Source organism: Anabrus simplex, chromosome 2 (genome assembly GCF_040414725.1).
Source record: "Anabrus simplex isolate iqAnaSimp1 chromosome 2, ASM4041472v1, whole genome shotgun sequence".
Taxonomy (NCBI): domain Eukaryota; kingdom Metazoa; phylum Arthropoda; class Insecta; order Orthoptera; family Tettigoniidae; genus Anabrus; species Anabrus simplex.
The window spans coordinates 1,026,345,331-1,026,366,425 of NC_090266.1; the positions used below are offsets into that span (position 1 = coordinate 1,026,345,331).

At 41.0% G+C, this 21,095-nt stretch overlaps 1 protein-coding gene across 1 annotated transcript in view; it reads left to right on the forward strand.

The window, feature by feature from the left end:
• Positions 1-21,095, forward strand: part of LOC136863764 (neprilysin-11-like) — a 204,022-nt gene that overhangs the window by 44,166 nt on the left and 138,761 nt on the right. The window contains exon 8 of the mRNA XM_067140117.2: positions 15,459-15,603. Within this exon, the coding sequence (XP_066996218.2) occupies positions 15,459-15,603 (145 nt within the window). The remainder of the gene's footprint in view (positions 1-15,458; positions 15,604-21,095) is intronic.

Sequence of the window (21,095 nt, forward strand, 5' to 3'; positions counted from 1 at the left end):
AAGATATTGTACGTAAATAACTTCCAATCCATTGAAGTCCTCGATATTCTGTTTTCATCAAGGGGCTTGTGATACATTGTGCTACGCGTTTCCGTGCGATTGTTAATGACGGTAATTTCTACCACTAGCAGAAAAGTTTGAAGTGTTATGAATTTAGACACGTTATTAATCAGTACTTCAGTTTGTGACTCTAGTGGCTGAGAGTGGGCACTGGTCATACCGTATGGCACAAGGACGTGTTGACAAGTAAGATGTTTCCTGATTGCGATCCCAGTGACACAGCTGGTACTGTGCAGTACGTACAAGCACGTTTCATCTATCCCTTAGGTCTAAACATTTCTACAACAGGCGAATAATGTACAATTTGCTTTACGTCGCACAAACATAGATAGGTCTTATGGCGACGATGGGATAAGAAAGGCCTAGCAGTGGGAAGGAAACGGCCGTGGTCTTAATCAAGGTACAGCCCCAGCATTTGCCTGGTGTGAAAATGGGAAAGCATCTTCAGGGCTGCCGACAGTGAGGTTCGGATAAATGAGTTCATGTTTTTAACAGAAAAAAGATAATAGTGCTGGTTACAAAGGAAAGGTATTGTCCCTGCTTTGAGAATACAGTACATGTGAAGAGAAAAATGAAAATAACACAACAAAACTGAACAGCTTCTTAGAAAAGTAAATGAACAGTGTCCGAGTTAGACTGAAAGTGACTCAAATTTAGCAATTGTTATAGTTAGCATTTCAAAATTAGCAATTCAGTTTTAATTATGGTGATTTATTACATCGTAAGTTTCTCACACAAATATCATTTTTTAAATTTATTTTACCATAGCACAGTAGCAATGCTCATGTTAGATATACTTTTATTTTTTTACCACATTTTGATCTTACAAATAATTGAAAATATACAAATCATATTGAATCATTCCTTGTAAAATCAACAAGGCTCACAATATGACCCTGTAAGATTCTAGAAATTCTTTAGGTTCTTCTTACAAACAGCCAGAAATGGCATTTACAAAATTATATATCTCCCATATATTTATGGAAAGATTTATTGATAAATGAATTACTGAAAATATTGCTAAACTAGCGAATGTACCCGTGCTTCGCTACGGTATTCTACATTGTATTCGGTTATCGAAGTAAATAGTGTACATGCAGTACATAAGATTGTTTTAAAATTGCATGTGTCTTAGCGTTATCCGAGAAAGAGCATGGGGAGTTCCCCGTACGTTGTTTCCAATGTAAAGTGTTTGTTACGGATTTGTGATATAGCGGCAGACTCACTTGCCTACTGCCATTCACAATCGAGTTGGGATGATTACGTAATAATTGCAGGCCCCATTGCCTACTACGCGGACAGAATCGATTTGGGGAATTTTCGTTAATATGGCAGCCCCCTTCCTACTTCCAGACAGATTTCAGGTGAGGAGTTTTTATTATAATGGCAGGCAATTACCCTACTATCACTCGAAATTGAGTTGTGCAGTTATCATTATAATGCCAGGACCATTTTCCTACTGCCAGCCAGCTTACTTCCAGTCACACCAAGTTGGTGAGTTTCCATCAAAATAGCAGGCCACTATGCCTAATGCCAGTCACATTTTAGATGAGGACATTTATTTATAATGATAGGCACCCTTGCCTACTGCCAAACACAATCGGGTAGGGGAGTTTTAAACAAAACTGCATGCTCACTTGCCTTCTGCAAGTCAAATCGAGAAGGGAACTATTCATTATAATTGTAGGCTTTCCTTACTAATGACAGTTACACAGGAGTTGGAGAAGGAACCCTTTCCTACTGCCAGTCAAAGTCGGTGTGGGGAGTACTTATTACAATAGCAGACCCACCCTTTCTCGATCGCTAAAAATCGACATCAGTGAATATATATAGATCGACATACGAAAGTATATGCGTATTTACAATATTGAAGACCTTCATTTACAGATTAACTGCTACTAAACGTACGTCATATCGACAAAGGATTATACCATAAGACACGCCGGATTTAGTGGCCTAAATGGCTGGTCCTATGATATGTCATCTATTCTTGGGTCAGATTGAGTTAGAAACGTGGAACAGGGTAAAGGTTTTGTAAGATTATCTCACATTACATTACTTTTCGGATACATACATAGCATTTGGCTCACATATGGCTACTGGGTGGGCCAATTTTCGTGAAGAGTTTAATGATTCTGTATTTCTTATAAGTAATTGAAAGTATGAATTATGCATGTGAAAATTCCAAATTGACTTAACATCGATTAAAGAGAAAAATCAAACGTAAAAGGCATACAGATACGGCAAAAAGTCATAAGACCACGGTTGTAGATCATTCCAAATTGAACGGAGATTGTGCAATCCGTTATAGGATAGGAATTTCCGAAGGTCTGCACCATCATTAAAATTGCCTGCGTATTTCGATATTCTTCGGGGATTCAAAGTGAAAAATTTAATGATCTAGGAAGTTTTCCGTTCGTTACAGGCTTAAACGTATAATTTTGTCAAATTTCAATTATCTTCTTTTTCTTCTGGCAGATTATGGCGCAATTTGGATTTTGGGCGAGGCGGGTAAAAATTAGTACTTTCAGGAAACTAAACCAAAAATTATGGAGATGGACATTATTACCCCTTAAACGGAAAGCTGTACGAAAATTTCGCCAAAATAGTCAGTGTAGAGGCACACAGTCGTTACGATTTGATTTATATAGATAAGGAATCTGCTCCATGTAAAACACCTTTTGGGCTATGTCCGCTGGACTTAACCTGCAAAAGTGACCATTCATGATATCTCCCTTAGTAATCCTCCTGACGAAAGAATGCACATGAAAAAAAGGTTTAGAGGTGGAATTCCATCACGTTTGGTCGATTTCCAGTCAGGTTGGTCTTGTTCTGTATATGTTGTGGAAGAGTAAAATCACCATTTCGGTTCCCTATAAACCGCCAGTCCATTCCGGAACATGAAATGTTATTTACGTTTAAAACCTACCTTTGGACAGGTGGATGCTAAATATAAATTTTGGTTCGAATGTCTTCAGTAGTTTTCAAATTGTAAGGAGTACGCTTTACACGCACCCGCTCGGGAGTTAAGTCCGATGGGACTTGTACAGAAAAACGGTCCGTTAATGATATCTCCCTTATTAATCCTCGTATCGAAATGATGCACATGAGAAAAAAGGTTTAGAAATTATTATCTACCAAGGTAGGTAGATTTCCATTAAGTTTGGTTGTGTATATTTTGTGGAAGTGCAGAATCACTGTTTCGGTTTCGTATAAACCCCCAGTCAGTTCAGGGATTTAGAAACAATATTTGCCCAAAACCTATCAAGGACAGGTGTATTCTAAATATGAGTCTTGGTGGAAATACATCCAGTAGTTTGTAGCACTCGCGTACATACGGCGTAATTAAGGAAGAAATAATACAGTTAAGAAAGTTGAAAGTAATAGAAAATGGATTATAACTGCGGACAGCCGGATAACGACAAATATGTAAATGCCAAGTGAATGTATTGGAAAATCAAATGCCCCTCAATAAATTATGCTAGTGTGAGTAATGGATATAATAAAGCGGTAACAGAGGAGAAATTTAGGTCAGTGATTCTTAGGTAAACAAATAATAAGAAGATGACTAATGGCGTTATTACTTAATCTATTCGAGGGCGGTTATAATATCCAACGATATTCCGCCAATATCCCGCAGATAGGCCGATTGACGCCTCTCTTGCCTTCTACCCAAGGAACAACCACGAATTTAAAAGCATGATGAGGAAAATGGCAATACGTTACTTCCCTGCTGGCATGCAGTCAGAGACGTTGCCATGGTAACCTGTAGTTTCGTTGTCGGTCTGTCGGTCACTCAATGCAGAGCATGATACCAGCGGAAAATTGTAAATTTCTCCGTCATGTGAAGAGTAAGGTAAATTATGAACATAACGAAAGTTGTTTATAATGAAGAGACGTTTCACGGACGGTAAACGAAGTTTACAGAAAATCAATAGTATAAGAGAAAATGGAGGAAACCCATTCTGGTTTTCCTATAAACCACCCGTCTATTCGACGATTGTAAAATAATATGTATATAGAAACCTTCCCCGAGATGAGTATTCTCTAAATATGAAGTTTGGTTGAGATCTATCCAGCCGTTTCGAAGTGATGGTGGAAAAACCATTCAGATTTTCCTATAAACCCCCGTCTATTGAATGATTTTAAAATGATATGCATATCGAAACCTTCCCCGGGATGAGTATACTCTAAATATGAAGTTTGGTTGAGATCTATCCAGCCGTTTCGAAGTGATGGTGGAAAAACCATTCTGGTTTTCCTATAAACCCCCGGTCTATTCAAAGATTTTAAAATAATATGCATATCGAAACCTTCTCCGAGATGAGTATACTCTAGATATGAAGTTTAGTTGAGATCTATCCAGCCGTTTCAACGTGATGGTGGAAAAACCATTCTGGTTTTCCTATAAACCCCCCGAGTATTGAAAGATTTTAAAATGATATGCATATCGAAACCATCCCCGGGATGAGTTTACTCTAAATATGAAGTTTGGTTGAGATCTATCCAGCCGTTTCGACGTGATGGTGGAACAGACAAACAAACAGACAGACAAACAGACAAACAGACAAACAGACAAACAAACAGACACGAAACGTAAAAACCACCGATTCGGTCTTGAGTTGACCTAAAACGGATAAATATCTGAAAAATTGGCAAAACAAAAGAAATTACAGACAGCGGACCCCCTACAATTTTATTTATATAGATTTAGGGATGAACTGAAATGTCGTATGGCTTTTAGTGCCGGGATATCCCAGGAGGGGTTCGGCTCGCCAGGTGCAGGTTTTTCTATTTGACGCCTGTAGGCGACCTGCGCGTCGTGATGAGGATGAAATGATGATGAAGACAACACATACACCCAGCCTCCAGGCCATTGGAATCAACCAATTAAGGTTAAAATCCCCGACCCGGCCGGGAATCGAACCCGGGACCCTCTGAACCGAAGGCCAGTACGCTGACCGTTCAGCCAACGAGTCGGACAATTTAGTGATGCAGCCTTTCACATATTTTTTAAACCTTGGGTTCTAATTAAAAAATGGAACTGAGTTTCAGCTTAGTTTCTATGACAAATATTGGTCTTTAATTTTAGGCACTTTTGAGTTCCACAAAACTTATAAAAAATAAATACAAATTTCAATTTCTCAGAATTATACATATTACATTTGTAAAAAAATAATTCAAATGAGGCTAACATATTCTGAAAGTCTGAAGTTGGAACTAAAACAAATCTTGAGAGTTACTGTTTCTTTTGTTAGGTGGTGTGTTCATTTTGGGTCTGATTCATGAGTTTAACAATGAGATCACTACACTGGTGATTATTAGTTCTTTCTAACATGAAACTCTAACTGTTTTTATAATATTTTCTATTTCTGGAATAGAAGTCACTACTCCTTAGATATCTTTACAAGTACTTTCATAAACACGTAAAAATACACAAAGGTTTTCATTAATAATTTTATGTACATTATTATGTGGCACTTCGTCAGAATCTATGTACAGAAAAATAACACTCTGATTCTCATTAACAACTGACCATTTATCAAATACTTGAACGGAATAGTTTTCCCTTAATGTTTAAACTCTTGGTGATAGATGTCTGTAATGCTCTTGCTTCCTGCTTTTCTTCCTTTTATGATGGTGCATCTTGATGGAATGTGGATGTCTTGTTCAAATATGATGGATAGTTTGGAAGTTTGCATGGTACAGCCGTTTTAGTTAACTGTGATTTACTTAATGGCACAGTTAATTTCTTCCCGGTCGTTGAATCTACAGCTTTGGATTCCTAGAATAGGTCGTTTTCCATGAAATGTAAGTGAAACACCTGTGGAAAATTAATGAAATGGCATTAGCTAGGTACTCCTATTTTAAGAACCTTCTGTAGTAACCCAGGGAATGATAGAATATCAGTTTTTATCTATATGAGTCTGTTTAACTACACGGTGGGGTAAGTAATGTAGATACCTGACCTAAATCATCTAGACATAACCTCATTGCTAAATCTCTTATTCTTATCATTGATTTTATATGATATGCACCTGCTCATATTTGCGAGAGAGAGAGAGAGAGAGAGAGAGAGAGAGAGAGAAATTGATTGACAAGGACAGTATAACATAAGTCACTATAAATAAAGTCAATAGCTGTACTCACAACTCACCACTGAATTGTTTGTAGGTTGAAAATCTTTCCTCTTAATGCCTCTTAACCATTTCTCTTCAAATATTCATTTGGGATTCATTTTGGAGAAATAAAAAAATATGCATGTTGTTTGCAGTATTGTAATTCCCTCTGAAATTGAGGACAAAAGATGGAAAAGGGCGAAAGTGCCGAAATATGAAAAGTGAACAGTGCCCGACTTAGACTGAAAGTGATTCAAAGTTAGCAATTGTTATAGTTAGCTTTTCAAAATTAGCAATGCAATTTTAATTATGATGATTTATTACATCGCAAGTTTTTGACATTATATTTTAAAAATTTATTTTACCACAGCACAGTAGCAATGCTCATGTTATACTTTTAACTTTTTACCACATTTTGATCTTACAAATATTGAAAATATACAAACCATAATGAATCATTCCATGTAAAATCAGCAAGGCTCACAATTTGACCCTGTAAGATTTTAAAAATTCTTTAGGTACCTCTTACAAACAGCCATGAATGGCATTTACAAAATTATATATCTCCCTTATAATTATAGCAAGAGTTATTGATAAATGAATTACTGAAATATTGCTAAATTTAGCGATGCAGCCGTTCACATATTTTATAAATCTTTGGTTCTACTAAAGAAATCCCGGATTCAGCGTGGGATCTCACCTCTACCGCCTCAAGGGCTGTGTCCTGGACGTGGGAGTTTGGCTTGGGGATACAACTGGGGAGGAGGACTAGTACCTCGCCCAGGGGGGGCCTCACCTGCTGTACTGAACAGGGGCCTTGTGTGGAGATGGGAAGATTGGAAGGGATAGACAAGGAAGAGGGAAGGAAGCTGCCGTGACCTTAAGTTAGGTACCACCCCGACATTTGCCTGGAGGAGAAGTGGGAAACCACGGAGAACCACTTCGAGGATGGCTGAGGTGGGTTCAACTGACCCATCGAAGTTGTTTGTTTGTGAATGTTGGCATTACTAGTTGTTAATCATCCCCCCAATAGTTACCCGAAGTACAGTAGCGTTTAAATACATAATATTTAGTATAACATCCTTAACCCTCTCTTGTATGCAGTTCTCATATTCTCCAGTCTTTTTTTAGTGTATCAAGTGTTGCATTTGCTTGTATCTTTTTAAATACTTCTATTAACGCATTATATGCCTCATTCCTACAGTCCTCGTTTGCAGGACATGTCCCACAAACACCTGTCTCCTTTATAACATTCCAATAGTTCAATATTAATAATTCTACTTTCCTCGTCAGCTTGCGATGCCATTTCAAATCGAGCATCAACTGTCGCTTGCTAACAGGAAATGAAGCATCAAATTGTCGGCCGGTTGGCTCAGCTATGTTAAAGACTATACGATAAGTTTGGTGATGTGGTGGGGGAATCAGCCCGACATGCCCGCACAACAGACCTGCATACTGCACAAATTGTCGCGCTGGTCAAGCAGTTGGTCTGACAAGTTGGAGAGTGCGTAAGGGCCTTTAGTTGCCGTGCAGGCTGATCTCTTTGAAACACTCACTTCTTAGGACAGACGACGTAGGGATGATGTTGGAGAACGTTCGAATGTTGCCCCAGTTTCGGTCAGTTTTACTCCCGTTAACACTCTTAGTCTCTGCCTTTAGCATTTAGTGAACTAGTCTCTCTCACTTGTCAGCCTTTTATCTCTGTCGGGAACTTCAATGCCAGGGAATTCCTGTAGAATTGCTTTTTTTTTTTGCTAGTTGCTTTACGTCGCACCGACACAGATAGGTCTTATGACGACGATGGGACAGGGAAGGGCTAGGAGTGGGAAGGAAGCGGGCGTAGCCTTAATTAAAGTACAGCCCCAGCATTTGCCTGGTGTGAAAATGGGAAACCACGGAAAACCATCTTGAGGGCTGCCGACAGTGGGGTTCGAACCTACTATCTCCCGAATACTGAATACTGGCCGCCCTTAAGCGACTGCAGCTATCGAGCTCGGTGTAGAATTGCTTGTAGACGTCTTAAAATGATTCGGTTTTCACATATATGTCATGAAAATTCCTTGATCTAATGCGAACTTTCCGACTACCACTGCAGTGGAATAATAACAACGAAAACGTACTGTAAGCACACCGCAATTTCACTGACCAAAACCAGACAGCAATAAAGAATACAAACACGGACTGTTATTTGTACGTACTAGCAGGCGGTAGCACTACTGGAATTCAACTGATTGCACATAACAGTCATCCAGATTCGTGCCAGTAATGTGACCAGTGGAAGCCTCTGTGGCTCAGGCGGCAGCGCGCCGGCCTCTCACCGCTGGGTTCCGTGATTCAAATCCTGGGCACTCTATGTGAGATATGTGCTGGACTAAGCGGAGGCGCGACATGTTTTTCTCCGGGTACTTCGGGTTTCCCTGTCATATTTCATTCCAGCAACACTCTCCAATATCATTTCATTTCATCTGTCATTCATTAATCACTGCACCATAGGAGTGTCCGACTCATTGGCTGAATGGTCAGCGTACTGGCCTTCGGTTCAGAGGGTCCCGGGTTCGATTCCCGGCCGGGTCGGGGATTTTAACCTTCGTTGGTTAATTCCTATGACCTGGGGGCTGGGTGTTTGTGCTGTTCCCAACATCCCTGCAAGTCACACACCACACATAACACTATCCTCCACCACAATCACACGCAGTTACCTACACATGGCAGATGCCGCCCACCCTCATCGGAGGGTATGCCTTACAAGGGCTGCACTCGGCTAGAAATAGTCACACGAAAATATTATATTACCAGAGGAGTGCGACAGGCTTCGGCAGCCGGCACAATTCCTATCCTCGCCGCTAGATGGGAGCTTCATACTTTCGATTCCTGACCCGGTCGAATGATTGGAAACAGGCTGTGGATTTTCATGTTCAATGTAACCAGTGGAACCTAAATGCTTTGTCCCGGCTCCTGGCTTACCGCTACGCGAAGCCCGGCCGTAAGATAATCTCACCTCACTGTATAATGGAGGATATCAGTGTAGTTAAATGTAACAACAAATGCACAAGTGACCCATGGATAATGATTTTTTTTTTTTGCGATTTGCTTTGTCGCACCGACACAGATAGGTCTTATGGCGACGATGGGATAGGAAAGGCCTAGGAATTAGAAGGAAGCGGCCGCTGTCTTAATTAAGGTACATCCCCAGCATTTGCCTGGTGTGAAAATGGGAAACCACGGAAAACCATCTTCAAGGCTGCCGACAGTGGGTTTCGAACCAACTATCTCCCGACTACTGGATACTGGCCGGACTTAAGCGACTACAGCTATCGATCTCGGTAATTTTAAATTTTTAAATATTGTTTTCAAATAGAAAATGATTGAAGAATCCAACAAGTGATTTTGTAGATGGAAGTTGGCATTTTCCGTCAACATTCGAAGATCCACGAATCTAAGACGTGTTTTATTGCACGATCCAAATGTGACGATTTTAGTATCCAGTTACAGTATCATCTTTTAGTTTCTTGAACCAGTCGACACTTAAAACCCAGTGACGAGAGGTGAGAGTTATTTCCCATCTGCGCAAGAGGGTATGTTCCTTTTTTGTTTATTTTACAATCTGCTTTGCCTCGCTTCGACACAGATAGGTCTTATGGCGACAATGGGATAGGAAAAGTCTAGAAGTGGGAAGAAAGCGAACGTGGCCCCAGCATTGGCCTAGTGTGAAAGTGGGAAACCACGGAAAATCATCTTTAGGGCTGCAGACAGTGGGGTTCGACCCCACTATCTCCCGAATGCACGCTGATAGCTACGTGACTCAAACCCACGAAACACTTCACACCCCGCTACAAAATAGATTTTTGCCCTTAATGAGATTGTTAAGGAGAAAAATATTAGCGGGAAGCTCTAAAAAAGGAGCTCAGTACTCACTGTCAGCATTTATGAGATTAGAAATGTTGTTACTCAAAATTAAAGAAATAGCATATAAAAAGTGTTGCGCGCTACAAAGTTCTTATCTACCTTAATTAAGGCTAAAGTCGCTCCCTTCCCAGTCCCATCCCATCGTCGTCATAAGACCTGCCTGAATCTGGGGAACGTAAAACGAATGGGAGTGAAAAATGGAATCAGTAATATCACATTACCTGTGGCATCCTTAGGCTTAACTAAAGTTTTACGCTCAGGAGATTAAACAATACAACCTGACTTACAAGGGACGTGACGCACCTGCTTGCAACCATTCAAAATGTGAAATGGCTGAAGTTGTGTGAGACCGCACATTGGTTATCTGGGATGAGTGCACGTTATATTTTTCTTATACAGTATTTTGTATTTTATGTAGCTTTCAATTTACAGCAAAATTACCTTCTTATCTATAGTAGGCCTACTAGCATTGATATTCAGCGATAATGATGAAATCGATAATTTGAAACAATATACAGCATTCCATGATGTCCATCTCCTTGGCTGAATGGTCAGCGTACCGGCCTTAGATTCAGAGGACCCCGGGTTAGATTCCTTGCTCGGTCTGGGATTTAACTGCGTATGGTTAATTTCTCTGGTTCCGGGACTGGGTATTTGTGTTAGTCTTAATACACTTCTCTCCCTTTATATACAACACATCACACTGCCAACCACTACAGAAACATGCAATAGAGAAAATACCCCCTATGGGGAATGGCGACAGTAAGGGCATCCGGCCATAAAACTGGGCCAAATCCACATCAAGTGCCGACCCCAATAAAATGAGGAAAACGCCAAGAAGAAGAAGAAGAAGAAGCAGTATGTTATATACATTAGCTTGTGAAACTTCATCCAGGAATCTATTCGCTGGATGTAGGTCGAGAAAGATGTGGTCTAATGGAGATTCAGACTGTTCATCAATGCAGGAGGTGATGGAGATACAATCGAAGACAAAGTCAGAATTTATTGAGATTATTGCAGGTATGCGCGGTAGGCGATGAAGTTGGTCGTGAGTGAATAGAAGTTATTGTAAGAGGTATGGATTAATGCTGTCGCGATGTCAATGTAGTCTGCGAGCAAGAACTAAGCAATGTTTTGGATAGAACTGATGCCAGACTGTGAGGTGTTATGATTAGAGGATCTTATGTGATTTGGTAATTATTAACACTGTACAAGTTTCACACCATGGAAAGTATCCTGTGCGAAAAATGACCCCGTAGAGTGTAGCGAACAGTGTGAAGTAAGAAACACCTTGAGGTGTTGGTGTCGGAGGCTGACTCGTGCAGGTACCGCATTTCTATAAGGGCCATTCAAAAAGAAACGATCCGGAGGCTAAAAAATGAAAACCGCTACCGTTACTTCAAAAGTATTACCCAGCACTGTTGAGGCACTTGTCCTACTGCGACACACGGCGGTGCGTGGCCGTCTCGTAAAATTCCTGGGGCGGCGTTGTCAACCAGTTCCAAACGTACTGCTTGACGTCGTCGTTCGAGGTAAATCATTTGCCTCTCAGAGTCTTCTTTAGCTCACATTGGATTTTTTGGGTGGCGGCGACCCTGCATGCTTCCACTGGAGACTTCCTCGTTTTCGAAGTGATGACACCATGTCTCGTCTCCAGCGACCACTTGTGATTTCCTTAGCACAGCGCAGCAGATGTTAGAGAGGTCCTTTCGACATGCTTTCTTTGCTGGTTGAGTACTGTGAGGCACCCATTGGGCGCACCAGTAGCGAAATTTCAGTCTGTCCTTAATGATGGCGTGAACACTTCCAACGCTCACTCCGACCTCAGCGGCAAGGGCTGCTAGCGTAACTCGCCGGTCTTGTATAATGAGGACATCCACCTGCTGGACAATGGCATCGGCAATGCGGTGTTGCGTTCCGGACAGTGCATCATCGGTGAACGAGTTCCGTCCTTCCCTGAATCACTTCTGCCTAGCCTTGACCCTTGCAACGGACATGCAGTGCTCTCCGTACGTTTGTGTCATTCTTCGATGAATTTTCGTTCCCCTCACTCCTTCTGCTGTCAGGAAACGCTCTACTCAACTTTGCTCTTCTTTTGAGGCCTCCACTTCACTGTTTTCAGCACGACTGGGTGCAGTGAACGATCAAGGCATGCTCGCTCTGTCGTCACATGATGCCCACTCATGTCCCTCAAGCGGCGAGTTTAGGACCTCAGCACTCTTATAGGAACCATATCTTCTTCCGCAGGGAATTGTATTGCGATCATTTCAGCGATTTCATTTTATAGCCCCCCGGCTCGTTTCTTCTTGAATGGCCCTCAAAGTATGAGGCAGGGTGATATGAGTATTCTAGGAGTATTAAAGACTTTGTGGTTGACGGATGACAAAATATATGGTCTTTGTCTTATGGAGTTGATGAAGGAAGCGTCAATTTGATCAAATTCGAAGTCCTTGCTGTAGTTGAAGAGAGTTCCGATGCTTTGAGAAAAATGTGTGTGTGTTTACGGAGTGTGTCGGAAAGTTAACTACTATGCTGAGTGATAGGATGTGTGGGATTAGAAAATAGATCTATTAGGGAGTGGAGTTATTTCCAAAATGTATTGTGAGAAGGGTTCACTGGTCGGCGAATTGAAAATTGAATTCATTGGCGGTGTATCTAAGCACCGATGTAAGATTTGACGTGGTGTATTAACTGGCGATGAACTGTTAAGAAAAAGTGGTCTCGAATCCGTTGCAACTGCTGTAGGTAGGTATAAGAGAGCTTAAGTAAGCGATGTACATGGGAAGGATACGTCATGGAAATATTTAGGTCTGTGGATGTAAATCTTATCGAGAAATCTGAAATACTTTATCGGAACAAAGTTACCCACACATTCCTGTGTAATAATAAGTTGAAACCTAGATTTCGCTACGATCACACATGCACGTTAAAAGGGAGTCACAGTACTGAGTATTGTTCATCAATAATAAATAAATCTGTCTAGGAATTGTTCTCGCGTTGTCCAAATTGACTTTTGGTGGCATGATTGTTAAAGTGGAAACGTTAAGGTACAATTAGAACAAAACCATGACCAAGTATGTCGTGCTTAAAGATAGAGGTGGGTCGTGGAGCGTTAAAGAAAATATTCAAAATCATCAGACAGCGAGGGAAATATTAATTGTTGGTAAAGCAGTGCTAATAATTGTAGAGACGAGCACCATTACTGTGCATGGAGAGTGAAGGGGAATGGGATTTCTCCATTAAGAAGCTACCCATAAATTAAACACTTCTCCCGTGAACGGTAAAGACCGTCTAAAATTCTGTAAAGAGTGGCGCCACTGGAGAGTGGGCAAATGGAAATGTGTGGCTTAGAGAATCGAATTACGCTCATCCGCATTGCAGTCCGCTGGGAGTGTTTAGCTGCAAGAATACAAGGAGATCGACACTTGTCATTTTGTGCAGCGCCAACAGCGATATTTGAAGAAGATATTACAGCGTGGGCGTGTTTATTTATGGAATGAACTACGCCTTCTCACAATACTCCATGGAAATGTTGAAGGGTATAAGAACATTTTTACCAATTGATTAATGTGTAAAGCAGGGCAGAGTTTGGTAATGACTATTCCATGTAGTGTATCTACACGACAATGGTTCTTGTTATAAGGCTAGGTAATGTGCGGGAATGGTGTGTGGACAGTAAGATTCTAGACAAGGAATTAGCAGCCCAGAGCTCTGACCTGAGTCCCATAACACATGTTTGAGGTGAATTAGGAAACCCACTTCGCTTCATAGCCACTCCACGAGCTGTTGCGTCTACAGATCCTTAAGAAGAATGGACTGCCTGTCCTCCAGAGACGTTCAGCACCTGGTGGAAGGTTTCCTTGCTAGAGGTAGAGATGTTATTAAGAACTGCCATTACGTATAGGTGTCACAGGGACCGTATAATCCCCGTTTCAAGTAGATGTCCGGACACATTTCATCAGATACCGTAGTGTATATGTTTTTTGTGGAGTTGCTGGCTATTTCACATCGCAGAGAATATTGCTATATAGTCTTACGATTTTTACATTTAAATGATTAAATTCATTCAAAATAATTCAGGAATATAGCACAACGTGAATATTCTAAAAATGTTGACCCAGGTAATTGTTTAGCGTTTGGGTGGAATTCTTATGACTTTAACGGTAAATCGAGGAGTTTTGCTCCATTGAAACTCATATACGACAAACTAATTCATTTTGGCATTTAAAAATATGTGCAGAATATATGTATGAATTAGAGTGCCCACTTCGCTTCAGAGCCCACTGACCCGCACCACGAGCTGTTGTGTCTGCAGGTCCTCCAGAGACGTTCAGCACCTGGTAGAAGGTATATCATATATTTCAAGAATTAACTTAATTGTTTGAAACATTTAAAAATGAATTCCGTTTGAAACATTTAAAAATGAATTCCTCCGTGTACAGCGTTCAGACATTCCTTACTACTCAAACACAATCGGATGGACAATTATTAGGATATGTACTGCAGACACTTGGATAAATTGCATCAACGTATTCAACAAAACATATTAGTAATAATGTTTCCGCGAGGTATAATGAGACTTCATGTGTCTTTGGTCATTAACATGAATGTGCACGAGATTAGCTGGTATGTCTTACTACGCCCACAATGTTTGTCAGTCATTGCATCATAGGATTTCCACTTTGTTTTCTTTGAACGAAAAATCGCATGGTGATTTCACTGTTACCGAGTGAGTTGGCTGTATGGTTAGGGGTGAGCAGCTGGTAGCATTGCATTCGGGAGATAGTGGGTTCGAATCCCTCTATCGGCAGCCCTGAAGATGGTTTCCGGTGGTTTCCCACTTTTCACACCAGGCAAATGCTGGGGGTGTACCTTAATTTATGCCACGGCCGGTTTCTTCCAAATCCTAGTCATTTCCTATCCTATCGCCCATCGTCGCCATAAGACCTATCTCTGTCCGCGCGACGCAAAGTCAATTGTAAAAAAAATCACCGTTAAGAATATGCACTTAGTTGACTGATACGGTTACTTCCAAATTGACACAGTTCTATGCGGACAGATTTTTTTTTATCTTTTCGCCGTAAGGATGATATACGTTAGTGTAAAGGAATAATAATAATAATAATAATAATAATAATAATAATAATAATAATAATAATAATAATAATAATAATAATAATAATAATAATAATAATAATAATAATAATAATACACTTTGTTGAATATTTCCTTCATTACTCCAAAAAATATGTTTCACTTGTTCGTAAGAAAATGCTCAGATCTCTCCAAAGAAGTCAGTGCACTTGTGCATGCATAGCCCTAGAATCCTTTTCCTGCTCTTGGATCTTCACTGTTGAAAATTTATTGTTTTAGGTGAACTGGATGAATTTTCTTAGAGAAGTCTTCAGGGATGTAAAAGATGTTGAACTAAGTTACAATGAACCAATCATAGTAAAAGAAGTGGACTACATCTTCTCGTTGCTTCGTCTCCTCCATAAAACTCCAGTGAGAGTTATTGGTGAGTAATAATATTTTTCCCTTACATGAGAATAGTTTCAATGTAAACTCTTTTGGCCTAATAATGGTACTCAACAATAAATCTCTCCACTAAGAAAATGTTGGGCTATAATATGTACTAAACTGTGAGATAGATGGAAAGATAGATAGATAGATAAATGGAGAGAGAATACTAAATAACGTATGAGGAGAGTGAAATACTTACTATACCGCATGTAAATTGAATATGTTGTGTCGTTTACAGCACACCAGTCTTGATTGTAACGTTAATACTTTTTCTTTCTGGATCTTGATGATGTTTAGATTTGAGTCATGGTTACCTGTGTTGGATATGTGTTCATTCACGTTCTGTGTTTAGGCTATACAGTAGAAAATTTTCGAGTGCATCAAGTACAACCCGTCGGCACTAACATTTCTCACAACAATTATCTTATGATCTTATCCCTTTCTGGATCCCTTATTGTTTCCCTGAAACCTATTCGATAAAGGAGAAGAGTGTGCCATTTATATTGTGATTACTCAATCGGCAAACGCCACAGTTCGTTCCCTTCACGAGTACGTACTTCAGTGCAGGTCTCTAAATAAACACAAAAGCGCGGGCTGATTTGCGACGTTTAACATAGCGGTTGCTATGGTATAGCATTTGACCACCATCGGTACGTACAGTATACAGCTGCATTTCGTTTACTGCAGCCCATAGGGACAGTGGAATATTTCGGCTGTCTTCTAACACATGCCGGGACGATATTATCCGAACACTCCCAAATGTGTACGCCGGGCATTTTGCCTTGGTTGAACAGTGAGCACATTCCAGCCCCCGTAGCATTGTTGCCAATGTTAGTATCTCAGTCTCACGCTAAAACAAAATGAACCGAAGAAATATTTCCTTCCTTTTTATTCTTAATCTGTTTACCTCCAAGGTTGGTTTTTCCCTCGGACTCAGCGAGGGATCCCACCTCTACCGCCTCAAGGGCAGTGTCCTGGAGCGTGAGACTTTGGGTCGGGAGATACACCTGGGGAGGAGGACAAGTACCTCGCCCAGGCAGCCTCACCTGCTCTGCTGAACAGGGGCCTTGTGGGGGGGGGGATGGGAAGATTCGAAGGAATGAGCAAGGAAGAGGGAAGGAAGCGGCCGTGGCCTTAAGTTAGGTACCATCCCAGAATTTGCCTGTAGGAGAAGTGGGAAACCACGGAAAACCACTTATAGTATGGCTGAGGTGGGAATCGAAGCCCCTCTCTACTCAGTTGACCTCCCGAGGCTGAGTGGACCCCGTTCCAGCCCTCGAACAACTTTCCAAATTTCGTGGTAGAGCCGGAAATCGAACCCGGGACTGCGGGGCTGGCAGCTAATCATGCTAACCACTACACCACAGAGGCTGTCCGAAGGCATAATTATTTACTAGTATTTTGCCTTTAGAGTTGCGGCTACTGTTCTAACAGCTCTAACAAGAAGCTTACTCTCAGTATACATTAGAACAATGGTGTGCGAAGTATTATTTTATAGTTAAAATAAATCTCCGTTGTTAGAATGTGAGTCGTGGCCGCAAGGTGGAGTTACTAGGCCTAACATAAGCGTGTTTGAGTAGCACAGCTATAACAGTGAGCTCTTGGCCTTTTGTAATTACTGTGTATTGCCGTATGTTTGAAAAGGAAGTGAGTCTGATATTCATAGTTAGTTCATAAAAGTAAATACGTAGCGTGAGAGGTCGTACTTATGCACTGAAATCTCATTTTATAGTGTGAAAGAATAGTGTTCCCTCCAAGGCGTGTTTTAGCTTAGAACCCTCAGCGGATTACTTTTGTATTTTACGAGAATATCCGTTTTATTTAAATGAAAGGAGGAGAACATACATACATAGATTATCATTATAGACTGTTATGGCTTTCAGCGTTCAGTCTGCAAGCCTCTGTGAATTTACTAAACATCGCCACAATCCTCGATTTGCAACTAGTGTTGTGGCCTCATTTAGTTTTATACCTCTTATCTTTAAATCGTTAGAAACCGAGTCTAACCATCGTCGTCTTGGTCTTCCTCTACTTCTCTTACCCTCCATATCAGAGTCCATTACTCTCCTAGGTAACCTATCCTCCTCCATTCTCCTCACATGACCCCACCACCGAAGCCGGTTATTGCGTACAGCTTCATCCATCGAGTTCATTCCTAAATTAGTCTTTATCTCCTCATTCCGAGTACCCTCCTGCCATTGTTCCCACCTGCTTGTACCGCAATCATTCTTGCTACTTTCATGTCTGTTACTTCTAACTTATGAATAAGATATCCCGAGTCCACCCAGCGTTCGCTCCCGTAAAGCAAAGTTGGTCTGAAAACAGACCGATGTAAAGAAGTTTCGTCTGGGAGCTGACTTCCTTCTTACAGAATACTGCTGATCGCAACTGCGAGCTCACTGCATTAGCTTTACGACACCTTGATTCAATCTCACTTACTATATTACCATCCTGGGAGAACACACAACCTAAATACTTGAAATTATCGACCTGTTCTAGCTTTATATCACCGATCTGACATTCAATTCTGTTGAATTTCTTACCTACTGACATCAATTTAGTCTTCGAGAGGCTAATTTTCATACCATACTCATTGCACCTATTTTCAAGTTCCAAAATATTAGACTGCAGGCTTTCGGCACAGTCTGCCATTAAGACCAAGTCGTCAGCATAGGCCAAACTGCTTACTACATTTCCACCTAAGTGCATCCCTCCCTGCCATTTTATACCTTTCAGCAGATGATCCATGTAAACTACGAACAGCAAAGGTGAAAGATTACAGCCTTGTCTAACCCCTGTAAGTACCCTGAACCAAGAACTCATTCTACCATCAATAGGGAACATGCATGATCTGGGGTTTTAATTAAAAATATGCTAATCTGATTCAAAATTGCATGCAGAATTCAAAAATGTGATCAGAATGTACAAATAATAACTCCAAACATGATAAAAATCTACGAAAATGTCACGTCACGCAAGTACGCGATCTCATTGGCCTGACGTCATCGTACAGGTTGACTGAATTAGCAGACGAAATAACACATAGTGTGCTGTGAGAAGCACGATACACTTCGCGTATTTCTACTTTACGTTAGTGTCTAGTATGGTTAAATTCGAGGTCTATACATTGGATAATAATCTGAGTGGTATATTTTAGACTTAAAATGAATCCTGCGCAGACAGTGAGGCAGAAAACTTATAAATGGTGTAGAGTTCCGATGTGCAATAGCACATCGCATACCATACCAAACAAATTGTTTATAAACATTCGAAAGACGCTAAAACTAGGGAGAAATGGATTTTTGCGAGCTGGAGAAATGCTGGTGATATATCGGAAAAGTCTACAGTTTATTTTTTTGAAGATTTTAACGTAAGATGAATTTGTTTGAATTTTCAAATCACTTTTCCATGTCAGCTGTTCTAGTGGTAAAACTTAAAATTTTAATGTATGATGCTTTATTTAAATGCTTCAATTACATCTTGGAATATGAAAGTAATAAACACCGAGCGAGTTGGCCGTGCGTGTAGAGGCGCGCGGCTGTGAGCTTGCATCCGGGAGATAGTAGGTTCGAATCCCACTATCGGCAGCCCTGAAGATGGTTTTCCGTGGTTTTCCATTTTCACGCCAGGCAAATGCTGGGGCTGTACCTTAATTAAGGCCACGGCCGCTTCCTTCCAACTCCTAGGCCTTTCCTATCCCATCGTCGCCATAAGACCTATCTGTGTCGGTGCGACGTAAAGCCCGTAGCAAAAAAAAAAAGTAATAAACAGTGCATTGAATAATGCTGATTATTAAAGTATTCTCCAAACCTAACCTATGTTTTGTGTGATCCATGTCCAGGTAATAAATCGAAGGGGTTATGAACCATTTTGACAGCTCTAATTCTACCAATATATCTTGGCATGGGACAGTTATGTATGTCTTTATTGAAGAGCTTAATTGGTAAAGAAATTTAGTCTATATCTAAATAGGCTACTCTATAATGTAACAAAGAATAGGCGTGTACACCATGAAAGGAAACAACGTGAATTTAACAAATGTATAACTCTACACAAAACCAATGCTTGTCTGTTGGGGTCTTATAAGTTAACAATGCTCAATTATAATAATTATCATAATATTAATGAAATAAATAACATAATTGCACACAGGTGAAAATAGTGACGTAGGTGTTTAAAATATTATCCAACTTAGCCTAAGTTTTAGGTTATACAAGCCAAGTCAATAAACCGAAGGGTAAAAATACCGCGCGAGTTGGCCGTGCGGTTAGGAGCGCGCAGCTGTGAGGTCGCATCCGGGAGATAGTGGGTTTTGAACCCCACTGCCGGCAGCCCTGAAGATGGTTTTCCGTGGTTTCCCATTTTCACACCAGGCAAATGCTGAGGCTGTACCTAAGGCCACGGCCGCTTTGTTCCCATTCCTAGGCCTTTCCTGTCCCATCGTTGCCATAAAACCTATATGTGACGGTGTGACGTAAAGCAAACAGAAAAAAAAAAAGTAAAAGTCACAGCACCCAAAGTCATTCCTGTATTGAGCGACTTAAATGTCACCAGGACACTTTTATTTCCTGATATGCTCAGCTTGTTAAAAGCCAAATGTAATTAATGTTACTAGCTTCACGCCCCGCTAACTACTTCTACGATTTTCGGAGACGCCGATGTGCAGGAATTTAGTCCTGCAGGAGTTATTTTACGTGCCAGTAAATCTACCGACACGAGGCTGACGTATTTGAGCACCTTCAACTACCACCGGACTGAACCAGGATCGAACCTGCCAAGTTGGGGTCAGAAGGCCAGCACCTCAACAGTCTGAACCACTCAGCCCGACTTGTGAAAACTAGATGAAGTCATATTTATCTTTATCATGTTTAACTTTTTCCCTCCACAAAGATATTTAATTCTCTTTCATGGGCCCCGGAAGTGGGTAGGCCAGTTGTCCCAACCATAAATAGATTTTTTTTGGGAATGATAGATTATAGCCCTATGGTACTATGATCTTTCTTTCTTTCCTTCTTTCTTTCTTTTTAATCAGTTTATCCTTCAGGGTTGGTTTTCTCTCGGACTCAGCGAGGGATTTCACCCCTACCGCTTCAAGGGCAATGTCCTGGAACGTGAGACTTTGGGTATGGTGATGAAACTGGTGAGGAGGGCCATTACCTCGCCCAGGCGGCCTCACCTGTTATGCTCAACAGGGGCCTTGTTGGAGGATGGGAGGATCGGAAGGGATAGACAAGGAAGAGGGAAGGAAACGGCCCTGGCCTTAGGTGCCTGGAGAAGTAGGAAAATACGAAAAACCACTTCGAGGATGGCTGAGGTGGGATTCGAAACCCTTCTACTCAGTTGACCTCCCGAGGCTGTGTAGACCCCGTTCCAGCCCTCGTACTATTTGTTTTCAACTTTCATGGCAGAGCCGGGAATCGAAACCGGGCCTCCGGGAGTGGCACACATTAACCACTACACCACAGAAGCGGACTAGTACTATAATGC